The sequence below is a fragment of the Entelurus aequoreus genome, linkage group LG13, assembly GCF_033978785.1.
Source record: "Entelurus aequoreus isolate RoL-2023_Sb linkage group LG13, RoL_Eaeq_v1.1, whole genome shotgun sequence".
NCBI lineage: Eukaryota > Metazoa > Chordata > Actinopteri > Syngnathiformes > Syngnathidae > Entelurus > Entelurus aequoreus.
In genome coordinates this window covers 29,917,097-29,935,633 of record NC_084743.1, presented here as the reverse complement: position 1 = coordinate 29,935,633, position 18,537 = coordinate 29,917,097, and the positions used below count along the sequence as shown (strand labels likewise).

The 18,537-nt window shown below is 39.4% G+C and overlaps 1 protein-coding gene across 2 annotated transcripts in view; it reads left to right on the top strand.

Annotated features, from left to right (window-relative positions):
* umps (uridine monophosphate synthetase) overlaps positions 1–18,537 on the top strand; it is a 43,464-nt gene that overhangs the window by 4,845 nt on the left and 20,082 nt on the right. For both annotated transcript variants that reach the window (XM_062067648.1, XM_062067647.1), the window contains exons 2-3: positions 10,849–11,002; positions 12,562–12,686. In XM_062067648.1, coding sequence (XP_061923632.1) covers positions 10,849–11,002; positions 12,562–12,686 — 279 coding nt within the window. The remainder of the gene's footprint in view (positions 1–10,848; positions 11,003–12,561; positions 12,687–18,537) is intronic.

The window sequence follows — 18,537 nt, the reverse complement described above, 5'->3', positions numbered from 1 at the left end:
TGAACATGTAAATACACGATTAATAATATTCCGCTTGGCGAAGCTAAAAAAACAGAAGCTAACCTAGCTGCGTAGCCAACACGATAGCATCAGTCTCAAATGCAGATAGAAACTAAATAAAAAAAAAAACCCTGACTGGATGGATAGACAGAAGATCAATAATACTATTAAACCATGAACATGTAAATACACGATTAATAATATTCCGCTTGGCGAAGCTAAAAAAAACAGAAGCTAACCTAGCTGCGTAGCTAACGCGATAGCGCCAGTCTCAAATGCAGATAGAAACTACATTTAAAAAAAACCTGACTGGATGGATAGACAGAAGACCAATAATACTATTAAACCATGAACATGTAAATACACGATTAATAATATTCCGCTTGGCGAAGCTAAAAAAACAGAAGCTAACCTAGCTGCGTAGCCAACGCGATAGCATCAGTCTCAAATGCAGATAGAAACTAAATAAAAAAAAACCTGACTGGATGGATAGACAGAAGATCAATAATACTATTAAACCATGAACATGTAAATACACGATTAATAATATTCCGCTTGGCGAAGCTAAAAAAAACAGAAGCTAACCTAGCTGCGTAGCTAACTTAGATGCGGCGGCGGGCGTTGTACGCTTTTGACGACACCCCGGCCGCCATCAGAGTCGGCAAGAAACATATATTTCCCCAAAGTTACGTACGTCACATGCACATATCGACACGCACGTACGGGCAATCGATCAAATGTTTGGAAGCCAAAGCTGTACTCACCGTAGTGCGTCTGTTATCCTGCTCAAAACACAACACAACCTCCTGGTGTTGGTGTTGCTGTAGTCCGCTACTCCACCGGCTCCAACTTTCTTATTTGCAGTCTCCATTGTCCATTAAACAAATTGCTCAATCGCTTTATTAACAAGCGGTAACTGGTTGTAGTTCAAAAAGTAACGCACACACATACACGAGCTGCTGTTAGCCAAAAGTCACGATCACACACACTCAAGTTTTCCGCCAACTCACTCGCGCATGCGCGTTCCCCAAGCCCTTAAAGACAGTACACTAATGCAAATATCACGGATATTAACAGTATTGTACTTAGCCGCTAAGACACAGATCGATCCAACCTACAACGTTCTTCTTTGCAGTCTCCATTGTTCATTAGACAAATTGCAAAAGATTCAGAATACTGTGGAATTTTGTCAAAGAAAACAAGAGGCTTTTCTATCGGGTCCGATGGGGTACAACCACTTCCGTTGCTTTTGTGACGTCACGCGCATAAATCATATCCAAAGGCGTTTTTCAACCCGAAGTGTGGCGGGAATTTTTAAATTGCACTTTATAAGTTAACCCGGCTGTATTGGCATGTGTTGCAATGTTAAGATTTCATCATTGATATACAAACTATCAGACTGCGTGGTTGGTAGTAGTGGCTTTCAGTAGGCCTTTAAGACTAGTTTAAAGTTATCTTCATTGAAAAGTACAGTGCTTTTCCTTCAAAAATAAGGACATTTCAATGTGACCCCAAACTTTTGAACGGTAGTGTACATATATTTGATATATATATATATATGTGTGTGTGTATACACATACATATATTTGATATATATATATATATATATATATTAGATATATATATATAGCGCGCGCGATGATGTCATGTTATCGATGAGAAAATGCATTTTTAGACAATATGATTTGCCTGAGCGGCTAGGATACACCGTGAGTAGCAAGCGGTACAAAGTGGATAAGAAAAGACATAAAAAAATAAAAACTTAAAAAAAAAATGTTAATATTTTTTTTATACTTGGGACTTCCGGCGGGCCTGATTTAGGACGCTGGCGGGCCCGCTGGTCGTAGTTTGGTCGTAGTTTGGGGACCCTGCCCAAGAGAGTGTTTTAAAGTAGAGTTCTAAATCTTTTTTAAAGGTGTGGTGGAAGGTCCAAATCTTAAACAGCAACAAAAGTGAATTTAGTACAAAAGTTTTATTTACCCATAATCAAATGGTACAGGGTTGGATTGAATTGCCAATGCAAACAGACAACGTCCTCCGGAGACGTTGGATGAATCGAGAATCATGCGAATCATACATAGACTTGGTCTACTTGGCCATTTATGTGTTTCCCTCATGTGTCAAGGCCCCGTTGTTTTGGACCTGTTTTCATTCTGCAACCTCCTTGAATCCTTTAGCCATAACAAACAAAACATTTTGTAGAATGGTCAGACCGACCATATATTCAACTCTCACCCAAATGTGCTCCTTCAATGGCACAGAATAGAAAAAAAAGAAACGAGCAGACATTCTTAATGCTTTTCGACCTCCTTCTCTTTTCGGACTTCGACAGACACAAAATATGGTTCAAAAGGTCAGAAATTCCACTACAAAGGCACAAAAAACAGGTCGGGTATTGAGAAACTTAAATTTATGAATATAAAACTTAGCCAATAGTATAATGAGGTTGCAAAGGTAAAAGATTATGCCCAACTCTGTTTCAAAGTTGGGATCCAACATGGCGTAATGGACACGTGAGGGACTTTTGACCAATCAGAGAGAGTATGTCCAGACTATCTCCTAAATCATCGGTCAAAAGCACGTCACGTGACTACTGGGCGCCATGTTTGGTCCCAACTTTCCAAATCGAGTTGGCCATACACGGCTCTGGGCCAACCTTCTAAGAAAATGTAGTAAGCTCAGTCACAAATTATTCTACATTAGCTAAACTAAACCACCAAATGAAATGACAAAAGTAACTTGACTACATTTTTACCCCCGTGGTCTGTCCCTACCACAAGGAGCGCTGCTTTCTTCCTGTGGCACAGCTGTGGTCCCTGTGGATTGTGAAGCAGCTTTAGGCCCCGTTTATACTAAGCCAGAAAAGGTTCCATCCATCCGTTTTCTACTGCTTGTCCCTTTTTTTACCCCCGGGCCGTAACTGCACTAAACGCAGGTGGAATGTAAAAAATAAATAAATAAAAAATAAAAACTCCCTAACGTGCAACATGAGGAAGCTGGGATCTGGGACTGTGCAATCAGCGATTACACGCCAACTGGACAATATTTATCATATTTATTTACATATTTAATCCACAATAAAAAGCCTGCACAGCATAGGAGGTAGGAAATACTGACTCCCACCCCCTCAGCACACTGGGAACCAGCATTACTCCTCTCTAGTCAGTTTACTAGTCACTTTATACTTTTTATTGTCTCGTTTTTTTTTTTTTACATTTCCTCTTAGAGTGGTCTTAGGCCATATTGTATATTGCATATTGTGTATATTGTGTTGTTTCTGTATATTGTGTGGTTTCTTCTTTTTTTTAAATGCAAAGCACCTCAGGGAAGCAACCTAAATTTCGTTGGACCTGTACCTGTACATGCACAATGACAAAGATCATTCATTCATTCATTCATTCATTAATTCATTCATTTTGGGGTTGCGGGGGGTGCTGGATCCTGTCTCAGCTGCATAAGGCGGGGTACACCCTGGACAAGTCACCACCTCATCGCAGGGCCAACACAGATAGACAGACAACATTCACACTCACATTCACACACTAGGGCCAATTTAGTGTTGCCAATCAACCTATCCCCAGGTGCATGTCTTTGGAGGTGGGAGGAAGCCGGAGTACCCGGAGGGAACCCACACAGTCACGGGGAGAACATGCAAACTCCACACAGAAAGATTCCGAGCCCAGGATTGAACTCAGGACTGCTCAGGACCTTCATATTGTGAGGCACATGCACTAACCCCTCCCCCACCGTGCTTCCCCCGGAAAAGGTTATCCAGGGTAAATCCCACCTAACCGTATCCTTGTCCACACACACAATGGTCGTGTAAGACCCCCTCCGTCAGCCGGTGCAACGCTACCTAATATGCATGTGCGGAAAATGTGCACGTCATAGTCCCATCCAGTGTTGCTTTGCAAGATCTTAAATTTAACTTATCTGAACAATATCCAGTGTTGTGGTATTTCAATTAACTGGAATCCAGTGTGCTGTGGGTAGGTTTGGGTATCGAGTATCGATTGGAACCGGGACTAACTTTCCGATTCTCCCGGAATCGTTCAAAAGTTTAAATTTCGATTCCTATTTTCGATACCAGTCCGCCGACCGGAAAAACATATGTCCGCCGAACCGGAAGAAGAAGCCCCGGACACCAACGAAGAAGCGCCCACCGCCGGAAGTGTTAGCATAGCCGAGCGAGTCAGTCAAGCTCAAGCATGGATAGCGGGCGTCGGCGGTCGAAAGTGTGGCTTTACTTTACAAAAAAAAAGAAATAACCGCAAAATAACAGAGCTCCATGTCCATCAAGAAACGAGTGGAGAGAGAGCTGCAGATGTACCAGGATGTTCCACCGATACTTATGTCTGACGACCCTGCTGCATGGTGGTGGTCCGGTGGAACCAACAAAAGACTTATCCTTTGCTGTCATATCTCGCTTTCTCATATTTATGCGTTCAAGCTTCTTCCACACCCAGCGAACGTGTATTTTCCACAGCAGGAGACAAAAATTGATGGAGAATGTCAGACTATTTCATTCAGAAAGACTGTAGGTTAGCTAGCTCATTTAAAATATCCTAAACTTTTTTTTGACCCTGCCTCTTAAAAGAATAGGAATCGAGAATCGTCAGGAATCGGAACCGAAACAAAGAATCGGAATCGGAATCGTTCAAATTCAAACGATACTCAACCCTAGCTGTGGGGCACTATTTTAGTGAATCACACCTGAGCCATCATAAATTAATCAAATCTTTATTAGATACGTAAACAATGTGATAAAAAACATTTTGCATCAATCAATCTAGGGATCTAGATATCTGGTCAAGACACTCCTCACTCTTTTGCTCTGTTTCATTGTCCATTCGTTTTTGGTGACTTTATATACTCTGGACCTAGACGTTGAGTCCGCGACATACATGGCAGACAATAACTGATACAGTCTGCTTTGCCAGTCCAAATGAATTCACTGTTTTCCGTAGTTTTCCCTCGACGGCCAGGTAATACAAAGCACACGCTACCTTTTTTTATCACATGCACGGGAGCTCGCATTCTCGTTGACTCTCCTTCGACACATGGGCAAAGTTTTTCGGTAAGTAGAATCACAGCTGACCTGGACATTCGAAAGTTCTCTTGCCGTCTGAAAAGTGTTGTATCAGAAATAGCTGCAATCGCTTTCTCTTAAGGTACTCGTGTGTGATTTCCACAAGCGTCTGTACAGACGGAAGGAGAAACACGGCATGTCTGGATGACTCGCTTCCATATTTCCAGGGGTTAACTCCGAGTTACAAAACCGCTTTATTATGAAGCTGGCTGTGGCGCGTTCTTTCTGACGTCACTTCCTGTGTGGGACCTTAAACGACAATTAGTGTGGCTGAAACGGGGCTTAGGCTAAATAATTATTTGTTTAAGGGGTTATCCGCCTTAGTGTAGACCTAGCCTTAGTATTTTCTTACTTTTTTATGTTTTGCCAGCCCTGATGTTTCTATAATACAAACCACATCATAACTTATTAGTATTAATTTTTTCGATCAAGACCAGTTATGTAGCACAGATTGTAATATACATAAACTGTAATAGTTAGTATGGATGTAACAACATCAAAATCTCACGGTATAATATTAATGTATAAATATTACTTGGAATAAAACGCCTTAGTGTGGAAAATTAGGTGCTGCTTATATTGGGAATACACACACTTACTGTAAATAAACACAGACCCATGGACTGGACTCTCACTATTGTGTTGGATCCACTATGGACTGGACTTTCACTAATATGTTAGATCCACTATGGACTGGACTTTCACTAATATGTTAGATCCACTATGGACTGGACTTTCACAATATTATGTCAAACCCACTCGACATCCATTGCTTTAACAGCATCGAAGCATGTCACCTTTTGCCCAGGAGAGGAACAAACGACAAGCCGAGCGTAGTTCTGAGATTTGTCAACAGAAAGCACAAGATCGCGTTGCTAAAACAGGGAAGAAAGCTAAAAGGAACAAACGTATACATGAACGACCATTTGACCAAACGAAATGCTGATATAGCGCGAAAAGCACGCCAAATGAGTAGAGAGAAGAAAATTCTACAAACTTGGACTGCGAACTGTAAAGTATTCATCAAACTCAACGGCACTCCGGAGAACGCCAAAGTGCTGCTGATTAGAAACATCGAAGATCTGAACGAATATGACGTATGAACTAGAATGTAAGGTAAAAGCGATTAAACACAACCATGACACACATTGACAATACGCAAGATGACATAAGCCTCATAATTCAGTTGGTAAGTGAATATGACAATGTACAGTTGAAAGCATCTCAATACACTGAGCACCACCTACAAGACTTGGAACATGATATAGACCCGGACAATAATTTCCTCCTCAATATCAATGAGAACTGCTGCTACTACACCAATGAACAGTACAACCAGAATATTATTACTAAAGGCAAATTGTCCATTATCCATTTCAAGAGTAGAAGCCTAAACAGGAATTTCAAGGACTATTTACACACCTTTTCACAACCATTTAACATAATTGCAGTATCTGAAACTTGGATTAACAGTGAAAAAGTGACAGATTTTGAACTGGATGGTTATGATTTTATTAATATGAATAGACAAAACAAGGGGGGTGGAGGGGTGGCAATCTATGTGGATAACAACTTGAGATTCAAACGTCTGGATGATATGACAACTGTGGTTGATAACCTACTTGAATGTCTAACAGTTGAAATGTGTATGGAAAAAAGTAGAAATGTCATTATTAGTTGTATATACAGATCGCCAGGTACAAGCATTGAACGTTTTACAGATTGGATGGAATGCCTGTTTTCAAAGGAGAGTAACGTTAGTAAAGCTGTCTTCATTTGTGGAGACTTTAATATTGACATGTTAAATCCCAGTAAAAATAAAGATATAGATAATTTCATTGACACAATGTACAGTATGAGTCTATATCCCAAAATCACCAGACCCAGTCGAATTACGTCTCACTCTGCCACTCTAATCGACAACATATTCACTAATGATATTGAGAATAAGACCGTAAGTGGGCTATTGATCAAAGATATCACTGACCACCTCCCCGTTTTTCTGATATTTAATGGAAACTACAGGACAAAAAAACTAGAAAAGCCAACCCAATACAGAAGAACGAGATCAGAGGAATCCATTAGTTCATTTAAACATGATTTCCTGAGCAGAATTGGGATGTAATTTATGAAAATGGTGATGTTAATAGTGCTTACAATATATTCTTGAGAATGTTTAGGTCATTATATGATAAAAATTGCCCAATAAAAGAATGCACCAGTAGAAGAAAATATACCAATTGTCCTTGGATCACAAAGGGATTGCAAAATGCTTGCAAAAAGAAAAACACTCTTTACAGGGAATTTATAAGATTGAAAACAAAAGAAGCAGAAAATAAATATAAAAAATATAAAAACAAATTAACTCATATTATAAGGTCAAATAAGAGAGATTATTATAAGAAATTACTAGATGATAATAAAAACAATATCAAAGGAATATGGAATTTATTAAACAGTATTATAAGAAACAGTACCTCTTCAAATAACTATCAAACGTATTTCACAAATGATGGTAAAGAAAATGATAATATTGAAGATGTGGCTAATGCCTTTAATAAATTCTTTGTAAGTATTGGACCTGAACTTGCAGAAAAAATCCCAGATCCACGGACAACTGGTAAAAATATGGAGGGATTGTTGGAGAGAAATCCCAATTCTATGTTTTTAAATGCAGTGGGTGAAGAAGAAGTGTTGGATATTGTAAACAAATGTAAGAACAAAATGTCCACTGACTCCAATGACATTAGTATGGCATTGGTGAAAAAGGTCATTACAGGGATATCAAAACCATTAACATATATCTGTAATTTGTCATTTCAAACCGGCGCATTTCCAAATGAAATGAAAATAGCTAAAGTTATACCTCTGTTTAAAACTGGGAGCAAACACCACTTCACAAACTATAGACCCGTCTCTTTACTTCCACAATTCTCTAAAATATTAGAAAAACTATTCAATAACAGGTTAGATGCATTTATAGAAAAGCATAAATTACTCTCTGACTGTCAATATGGGTTTAGATCAAACAGATCTACATCAATGGCAATAGTTGAAACAATAGAGGAAATCACAAATGCCATAGAAAAGAAACAATATGCAATGGGAATATTTATTGATCTAAAAAAAGCATTTGACACAATTAACCATGATATATTAATCAATAAAATGGAAAAGTATGGAATCAGGGGAGTTGTATTAGAATGGCTTAAAAGTTACTTAAATAAGAGACAACAGTTTGTGAAGTTGGGGGATTACTGTTCATCATGTTTGGATATTGCTTGTGGTGTCCCCCAGGGGTCAGTGTTGGGGCCAAAACTGTTCATCCTGTATATCAATGATATATGTAAAGTGTCTACATTATTGAAATTAGTGTTATTTGTTGATGACACTGATATTTTTTGTTCAGGGGATGACTTAAATCAATTGCAGGAAGTCATTATGGAAGAAATGAGTAAACTATAAACTTGGTTTGACTATAATAAATTGTCATCAAACCTGACTAAGACTAAGTTAATGCTGTTTGGAAAGAGGACACGTGAAACAAGGGTGCAGATACAAATAGATGGGGTGGATATTAAAGGGTTTTTGAAATAAAATTCCTTGGAGTTACAATTGACGATCAAATTAACTGGAAATCACATATAAAACTTGTACAATATAAGCTGTCAAGAAGCATCTCAGTAATACATAAAGCAAAGCAGGTTCTGGATCACAAATCACTCCACATTCTTTACTGTTCATTAGTTTTACCATATTTAACCTACTGTGTGGAAGTCTGGGGGAATAATTATGAAAGCTCATTAAATTCAATAACTATACTTCAGAAAAGAGCTGTACGGATCATCAACAAGGTTGGAAATCTGGACCATACTCACTATTCTTACAGTCAAAAATATTGAAATTTAATGATATTATTTTGTATCAAACTGCACAAATAATGTATAAAGCCAAAATAAATAAACTCCCAGGAAGCATTAAAAAATTGTTCAGCACATGAGAGGGCGGTTATAATTTAAGGGGGAATTTAAATTTCAAACTGCTTAGTTATAGAACGACCATTAAAAGTTTTTGTATTTCAATTTGTGGAGTGGAATTATGGAATGGTTTGAATGATGAGTTAAAGCAATGTCCAAACATAAACCAGTTTAAAAAGAAGTATAAGTATATGGTATTCCAGAGGTACAGAGATGAAGAAGGGCTTTGATATTGGGTTGTTTGTGTTACAGAATAGTGTGGGGCTGCCCATTGAGGCAGTGGTGTTGTTGTGGTGGCATGATACCATTTCCATGATCACTAGTGGTAATGATGTGGCTATGTATGTGTGTGGTGTGCATATGTATGTACATACAACTATGATGTATGTACAGTATATACAAGTTCATTAAGTTTGTACATTGAGTGAATAGGTAGTTCTAGCTCAGAGTAATTTATGATTTAAAGAAAAGGGGTGGGATTAAATAAGTGTAAACTTCTTCTCACTCCTTTTCAAATATGTAAAAGAAAAAGAAAGTCCAATAACTCATTTGTTTTTGTTTTTTATTCTCCATTGTTTTCATTTTGTTATAATGGCTGTTAAGGCTATAGCACTGTATTGGATCAGGCTTGCTCTTGTTTTTATGCATATTTGAAATAAAAATATATCAATCAATTTAGGGATATATAAATAAACATTAATTGATTGATTGACCTAATCAGACTCAAATGTTGTAGTCCTATTTATTACTACCAATAGGTGCTTTGTAAGTGCAAAGAACAGTGAAATGATAGTGTTTTAAGTAACAAGCAAACTTAAAAATACATTTAGTTTGATATCTTCAAACTGACATGTAAACACGCTGTCATGAGGAAAACTTGACTTGGCTTACATCTTAGTTTTGCATCAGTAATATTTTACAGTTGACAATTAATCAGGTGACTTCTCATGTTGCTTGTATTTCCAGACTTGCAGACAATTGTGGTCTGGCATTATTTTCAAACTGTATTTTGCATGTCTGTCCCGTTTTCCCATCTTTAATTTCCATGACTACAAAGCCCAAATTGCGTCCAAACGTGATTTTAACTCTGCGGGAGGATCCACTAGCTTGAGCTTTCCGCTCCGCTCCTTTGTTTCCTGCCATCTCTTACTGAGTAGGGAATTACGAAATGCTGGGAATTACGAGAAATTTAGTTTGCTTCTTAGACCAACTCACTCAATAATGCCATAGTGCACTGTCACTTTTTTTTTTTAAAAGTACCTGTGTTTTTGAAAGGCAGTATAGTATCATTTTCATTTCATTCGTACTGTGGTACTTTATCAGTATCTGTATACTGTACAAGATGCCAAAACGCATATAAAAGTAAGACTATTCTAAAGCTCTTTTACAATCCATCGGGGCCACCACCGCCTTGCCCCTGGTTGTGACCAGTCTCTCTAGTGCCCCTAGTGGTAAGGACTTACCATAGAATCAGCTACCCCCACACCACACCTCATTGTTGATATTTTGCTGCAAAATGAAAACTTGCGAGCTAATGACTATGACTAATAAGGACTTGCTTAGCTGACGATTATTGTGTTAACTTCGGGGAAATACCCAAATCTGTGTCCTCAAATTCATGTTGGGCACATCTTTTTAGGGTTGCACTGTAAACAATATTTACTCGGTACCAATGTATCCAACTGTACACTCATTGTTTGAAGATTCCCCATTGAAAACACTGTTTTAGGGACTTTAGCACCATTACACCAAGCTTATCTATCATATTTGTTATATTTGCAGGTATCAATGCTCATGTACCAGAAAGTTCAAGATGAAGGGCTTCAGTTTGACTCTATCTGTGGTGTTCCATACACAGCCTTGCCTATGGCCACTATTATATGCTCCAAAAATGAACTGCCACTGCTTATCAGACGTAAGGAAGCCAAGGACTACGGTAAGAAGCAAAAAGTATTGACACATTTAACACAGCCATGTTGACGTTTTGGTAAAGTAAAACTATTCTCTGAGATTCAATTGTAGCAATGTGCAAGAGGTCCTACTGGTGTATGCAATCTATATGAGGTGCTGAAATTACGTTACAAACGAATGATGTCATGGCCATGGCGAATAAACATGTATTTTTGTAGGATACTGTAGAAAACAAAAGGTGAACATTAATTATGTCAAACGAACCTGGGGACAGGGGTCTTGCTTTTTTTTTTTAGTCTCCAAAAGTGCAAAGGTGTCCAATAACACTGAAGAAGTCGTTAGTCTGAAAAACATATTTAAGAATACTACTATAGTTGAATACTACTAATTTGCTAACAAATTCTCTGACTGACAGGTCCGCATGCGGTGCGTTGAAGCAGAGTTACGATGGTATTTACTGTATGGAGCTAAAATAACAAGTTACATTCACACACATTCTATTACAATGTTTTTTGAGCAAGCCATATTAATTTGTGGCAGGTCATCACAAATAAATAAATGTATGATAAACACTGCTGTGTGTGAACTAACAAAGTACATTAACCAAGATCTTGTAATGGTGTGTTCTATTTGTACTGGAAATTCAGAATTTTGGAATCCCTCGTCGAAAGTTTGAAGTGAAACGTCTCTCCTGACTTATAAATATATTGATAATTTCCTCTACTCAGCTGTTTGCTTTCTGCTGTAACGCAGTTCTTCTTAGCCTTCTTTTGAAGTGTACAAAGTATTTATTCTTTTAGCTAATGGTTCTCTCATTGTTAGTTAGAACCACACCTACAACTATTGTTTAGAGAACATTAGCATTGATGCCGCATTTAAGTTAAAGTACCAATGATTGTCACAAACACACTAGGTGTGGTGAAATTTGTCCTCTGCATTTGACCCATCCCCTTGTTTACCCCATGGGAGGTGAGGGGAGCAGTGGGCAGCAGCGGTGCTGCGCCCGGGAATCATTTTTGGTGATTTAACCCCCAATTCCAACCCTTGATGCTGAGTGCCAAGCAGGGAGGTAATGGGTCCCATTTTTATAGTCTTTGGTATGACTCGGCCGGGGTTTGAACTCAACCTACCGATCTCAGGGTGGACACTCTAACCACTAAACCACTGAGTTAAATACATTTACAAATGTATTTAACATACATAAATAATCGATGTTTGGACATTTTGCCATCAATTATGAATCACCCACGTTCTAATAGTAATGCATTGGAGAATTTATAATTTTTGCTGTAGTGTAAATTACTTTTTGTCATGTGGCAAATGCATTCTACATCGCTGGCAATGGGGTCTTTGTGTTTCCTGTTTATCCACTGTGTTTGAAGGTTGCAAAAAGAGCGCATATTTGTTCAGAAGTTGTCTATATTCAGATAAGGCAAGCGCATTAATAGCTTTCGGAGATGTGGCCATCTTGATGTAAATTGAACGCTCATAGCTTGGCTGTAAAGTCATTTCCAGCTCTGACTTCCAACTTCTGCGGTAAATGGAACGCACCATTATCGCTAAGTCTTTTTGTTACTGTTTTAGGGACCAAGCGTATGGTGGAGGGCTCATTTAAAGATGGAGATACTTGTCTAATCATTGAAGACACGGTGACCACTGGCAGCAGTATCATGGAAACGGCTGAAGTGCTGTACAAAGAAGGGCTGAAGGTGCGGTAGGACAATTATATTACCACTATTTACCGTATTTTTAGGACTATAAGTCGCTCCTGAGTATAAGTCGCACCAGCCGAAAAGGCATAATAAAGAAGGAAAAAAACATAAGTCGCACTGGAGTTTTAAGTCGCATTTTTGGGGGAAATTTATTTGATAAAACCCAACACCAAGAATAGACATTTGAATAGCAATTTAAAATAAATAAAGAATAGTGAACAACAGGCTGAACAAGTGTACGTTATATGACGCATAAATAACCAACTGAGAACGTGCCTGGTATGTTAACGTAACATATTATGGTAAGAGTCATTCCAATAACTATAACATATAGAACATGCTATACGTTTACCAAACAATCTGTCACTCCTAATCGCTAAATCCCATGAAATCTTATACGTCTAGTCTCTTATGTGAATGAGATAAATAGTATTATTTGATATTTTACGGTAATGTGTTAAAAATTTCACACATAAGTCGCTCCTGAGTATAAGTCGCACCCCCGGCCAAACTATGAAAAAAAACTGCGACTTGTAGTCCAAAAAATATGGTAGTAGGGAATCATTCCAAAAGTGGCTATAAAATCTATCCTCACAAGAGCTTTGGACACGCATAAGTGGTCAGGACTAAACCCCAGCAGTATTACGCTCCTCCCAATAGTTGTCATTTTTGTTAAAATCTGAAGTTATTGATATCGGCATTGATATACTAAATAGACTAGAAATCCCCACCATGGTTATCCATGTAAAAATAAAGTTGGAGCACTGTGTTTAGCGGCTTATGCAGTCAACAATTAGCACATTCCTGGTGCAGCACAAAATATTTAACTAAATCACAATAAGTCATGACGCAAGACCAAAGCTACATACCGCTCATATTTTAGTTAGCAAATTATGTGGTTTATAAAGGAAAATGGAGGATGTTAGAGCACCGACCCATCTAGTCCTAATTGTTGCCTTCTGTAGCAGAAGAAACACAATTGTATCTTAATTTGTATTTTTATATAAAATAGGCTAGCGTTTCAGAGAAAGAGGTGATAGTTTAGATTTTATTTTTAATAAACAAACAAATATTGATCATTTAGAATAGTACCGCTCGCCACTGTGGTACAAATAAAGCTCTTTCCAGTATCGAAAATATGTCCTTTTTCCTATGAGGTATTACAGTGTAATACTATTTGTACAAAATTCTAATACATTATCTTGTGAACAACTTCATGATGGCACTCTTTCAAATTACTTAAGTCTAAAAATGTTCTTCTACAAACCAATGTCTTTTTGTTAGAAATTCCACAAGGGCGACGGTCGGCAACCCGCAGCTCTCAAGCCGCATGCGGCTCTTTACTGCCGCCCAAGTGACTCCATGGAACTTTTTCGAAAATGGAAAAAGTTGGGGGAACATTTTTTTTGGTTTTAATATTATTTCTGTAGGAGGACAAACATGACACAAATATTGTTAGTTTTTCAATGCTGTAAAAATGTGCAAAATAAATGTAACATTTCTGTCAACAAAGATTTGCATCTGCCTGCGACACGTTTCTTTCAGCACGGCGTGGTGCCAAGCAGGTGGCTTTTGCAAACAAAACAAATACCTGTGCGAGCAGATATTCTCAAAAATGGTTGTTTGGCGGGGGGTGGGCTCGTGTGGCGTCACGCTAAAGTGGTCTGGTGTGGGTCATGGGCCGTGGGGGGGGGCTTTTTCCTGGCCGTAGTTCCTGGTTGTCGGCCGCATGGACTGGGGGGGATGTCCGGGCCCTCTACTCCTCCTACTTATAGCACACACAGTCACACAAATATAGGACTTTGGGGGATTGTCCTGCGGGGAGGCATGGCGGGGGGTTGAGGATGCCTCCTATGGGGCTCCAGTCCTCCTGTCTTGTCCCCTGCTCGTCCATCCCTCAATCTTAGCTGCATATTAGACACTTAGGATTTGGAGGGCTCGGCTTGGTTGGGACCCACCAAGACCTTGATGTCCCCCAATTTTAATCGCATTATTAGTTCCCACAAGCATACATATCTCACTCACGCTACAGTACACGCATCAATAGGGCCTGGAGGTCGGCTGTAATGGCTGACCTCCTAATTTTAACTACACAGTAGACACTCTGGGGGCTTGTACACATGCATGTGGGGGGGGGGGGGGGGGTTGTGGTTTGGCGCACCCCTCATTGCCTCGTCGGCCGGCGCGGATTCCGGGGACTGCGTTCTGGTGGCCTGCCAGGCTTTTATTAATTTATTATTATTATTTTTTATATGTGTGTATATATATATATATATATATATATATATATGTGTGTGTGTGTGTGTGTATATATGTATATATATATATATATATATGTGTGTGTATATATGTATATATGTGTGTGTATATATGTATATATATATATATATATATTTTTTTTTTTTTTTTAAATATTTTTTATTATTTACTTACTTTATTTTATTTAATTATTTGTATTTGTTATTTTTAATTTAATTTAATTTGTATTTCATTTTATTATTATTATTATTTTTTTAAAATTATTATTATTTTTGTTTAATCTTATTATTTATTTGTGTGTGGCGTCGCGCGGGTCTCGCTTCCTGTTGCGCTGTGGGGTCTCTGTTGGCGACTTGATGTGGTGGCGGCGCGGCGCCCGTGTCTGGTCTGGATACTGTGTCTCGGTTGTTTGGGCGGTGGTGTGTTTGTGCGGGTTTGGGTTGGGGTGGTGGGGTCTTTTGGCGGGGGGGGGGGGGGTGTTGGTGTCTCTTGTTTGCGTGTTGGCGTTTGGGCTTGCTGGCGGGCTGGCGCTGGCTGGTATCTGTGATCCTGTTGGCGTGTGGTTGCCGGTCGCGGTTTATTTTTTGATCGCTTTGATTTGATTGGGTGGTGCTGGCTGTCTGTGGGTGTTGTGGCTGCTGTTTCTGCTGCCGTTTGTTTGTGGTGTGGGCGCCCGTGGCTGCTGGGTCTGGTGCAGGGGGGTGGCTGATGTTGTGACTGGTGGCAGCGCGCGCGTGGTGGTTGTCGGGGCTGACAAACTGTGTATATGTATGTGTATGTGTGTGTGAGTATGTATGTATGTATGTATGTATGTATGTATGTATGTATGTATGTATATATATGTGTATGTGTATGCATGTGTATGTGTGTGTATGTGTACATGTGTATGTTTATGTGTATGTATATATATATGTATGTATATTTCTGGGGGTACGTTCTGGGCCTGCCTGTCGGGTGGGGGTCGGCGCCTCAGGCTACTGCATCCGGACTGCGTGTCTGGAGCTCCTGGGTCCCGCCGTCCATCCCTTCCGGGTGGCCGTCTTGGTTGGGGCCTGCTGGGTCTGGTCCCTGCGTCTACTGTGGTGGCTTGGTGCTGCAGGGTATTCCGAGGTGCTGCGAGTCGGCCAGTTGTTGGGGTAGCGACCTTGTGTGTCAGCATGTCTGTGATCTTCTTTTAATTCTTTTTTTTATTTATTTATTTATTTATTTTTTTAATACATAGATTTAATTATTTATTTATTTATTTTTTCCCCCTTTTTTTAAAAAAATATATTTTATTAATATTATTATTATTATTATTATTATGTATTTATTTATTTTATTTATTTATTCCCCTACCTCGGGGGGGGGGACTCGGCGGGGCGGTTGCTGGTTGTTCCATCTCCATCGTTGGGGTCCCTGCGGGTGGGGTGGGTGGTTCCTGTGGCCCCGTGCTGGGTGGTCCTGTGGCGGCCGGCTTGGGTGGGGTGGCCGTGGGCTGGCCTCGCCGCGCTCTCCGGGGGTGGGGGGGGCTCGTGGGGGCCCTGTTGCCGGTGGGGCGGGGGCGGTCTTCCCGTCCGGTTGCGGGGGGTCTCCGGGCCCCTCGGGCGGGGCGTCCCGCCTTTCTGTCCGTGTGGGGTGTGGTCTCTCGCTGGCTTGGGGTCTGGCTTCCCCCTGTTTTTCTCGTGCCTTGTCCTCTGCCGGGTGCGTCTGTCTGCGGCCTGCTGCTGGCCCTTGTGGGCGGCACGGTGGGCCAGGCTCTGGGGTTCCTGTCGCTGTCCGTCTTGGCTGCGTGGGGGCGGTGGCCCCTGGTTCCCTGGGCACCACACCTACTGTTTGTGGGATGGGTTCTCGGGGAGGCTTGGGCCGTACTCTGGCTCCCGCACACACTGGGAGTCAAATGTATTGTACATGCAAATTCACATATACTCACACACATACATACAGACATACATAGGTACCTACGCTCCCACATACATATACAAATAAATACAGTACATATTTACACACTCAAAGTTCGTACATCCACACGCACATTCATTATACAAACATACTGTATACACATACTGTACATATACATTCACTGTAAAAACATACATATACACATACTGTACATATACATTCACTGTACAAACACACACATACACGTACTACACATACATTCACTGTACAAACACACACATACATATACTGTACATATACATTCACTGTACAAACACACATTTACACATACTGTACATATACATTCGCTGTACACACATATACACATACTGTACATATACATTCACTGTACAAGCACACATGCACATACTATACATATACAAGTACATATGCACACATACACTCATGCACATAATCACGTTTCATCAAACATATATTAACGTTGTTGCCCTAGGGTAAACTGGGTATAACACATGGCACACTGACAAAGCTTAACCTATTGTTACTATAACAATCTACAAGGTTAAGGTTGCTTCTCTTTCTTCCCCTCCATTTTTCTGCATTCTTTCGTATCTCAAGTTATCATTACGTATATGTATTGTTGCATTTGAACAATTGTATTGTTGATAATAAAGGTAAAGTACTGGTATTGTTTATTATCAATAGCACTATTTCTATTGGTATTCATATTGCTCCATTTTTAGTGTAATAATGCTCATTGTCATTTCTGTATTTTTTTTTTTTTTTTTAATTTTCGCTAACTGCTTATTTGCTATTACTTTTACCATCATATTTGTACATGTCGTATTTGCTGATGTTGCTCTGTTGTTGTTGTTGTTGTGTTTGCTGTTGTTGTTTTTGTCTCTCTGTCTAATCCCCCTCTTGTCCCCACAATTTCCCCCTCTGTCTTCGTTTTTCTCTCTTTCTATCCCCTCCTGCTCCGGCCCGGCTGCACCAAATGATAATATAAATACATTTAATAAAGTCAAAATACAAGTAAGGCAACAAGAGAAGTATCCTACACTTCTCTTTTGTAAAGTAAATCTGAACAGCCGATATGGGCATCTGCATCTGCTATATGATTTGCCCGAGAAGCTGGGCAGGACATTATTAAAAAAAAAAAACAAAAAAAAAACATATTAACGTTGTTGCCCTAGGGTAAACTGGGTATAACACATGGCACACTGACAAAGCTTAACCTATTGTTACTATAACAATCTACAAGGTTAATGTAGGTTGCTTCTCTTTCTTCCCCTCCATTTTTCTGCATTCTTTCGTATCTCAAGTTATCGTTACGTATATGTATTGTTGCATTTGAACAATTGTATTGTTGATAATAAAGGTAAAGTATTGGTATTGTTTATTATCAATAGCACTATTTCTATTTGTATTCATATTGCTCCATTTTTAGTGTAATAATGCTCATTGTCATTTCTGTATTTTTTATTTTCGCTAACTGCTTATTTGCTATTACTTTTACCATCATATTTGTACATGTCGTATTTGCTGATGTTGCTCTGTTGTTGTTGTTTTTGTCTCTCTGTCTAATCCCCCTCTTGTCCCCACAATTCCCCCCTCTGTCTTCCCTTTTCTCTCTTTCTATCCCCTCCTGCTCTGGCCCGGCTGCACCAAATGATAATATAAATATATTTAATAAAGTCAAAATACA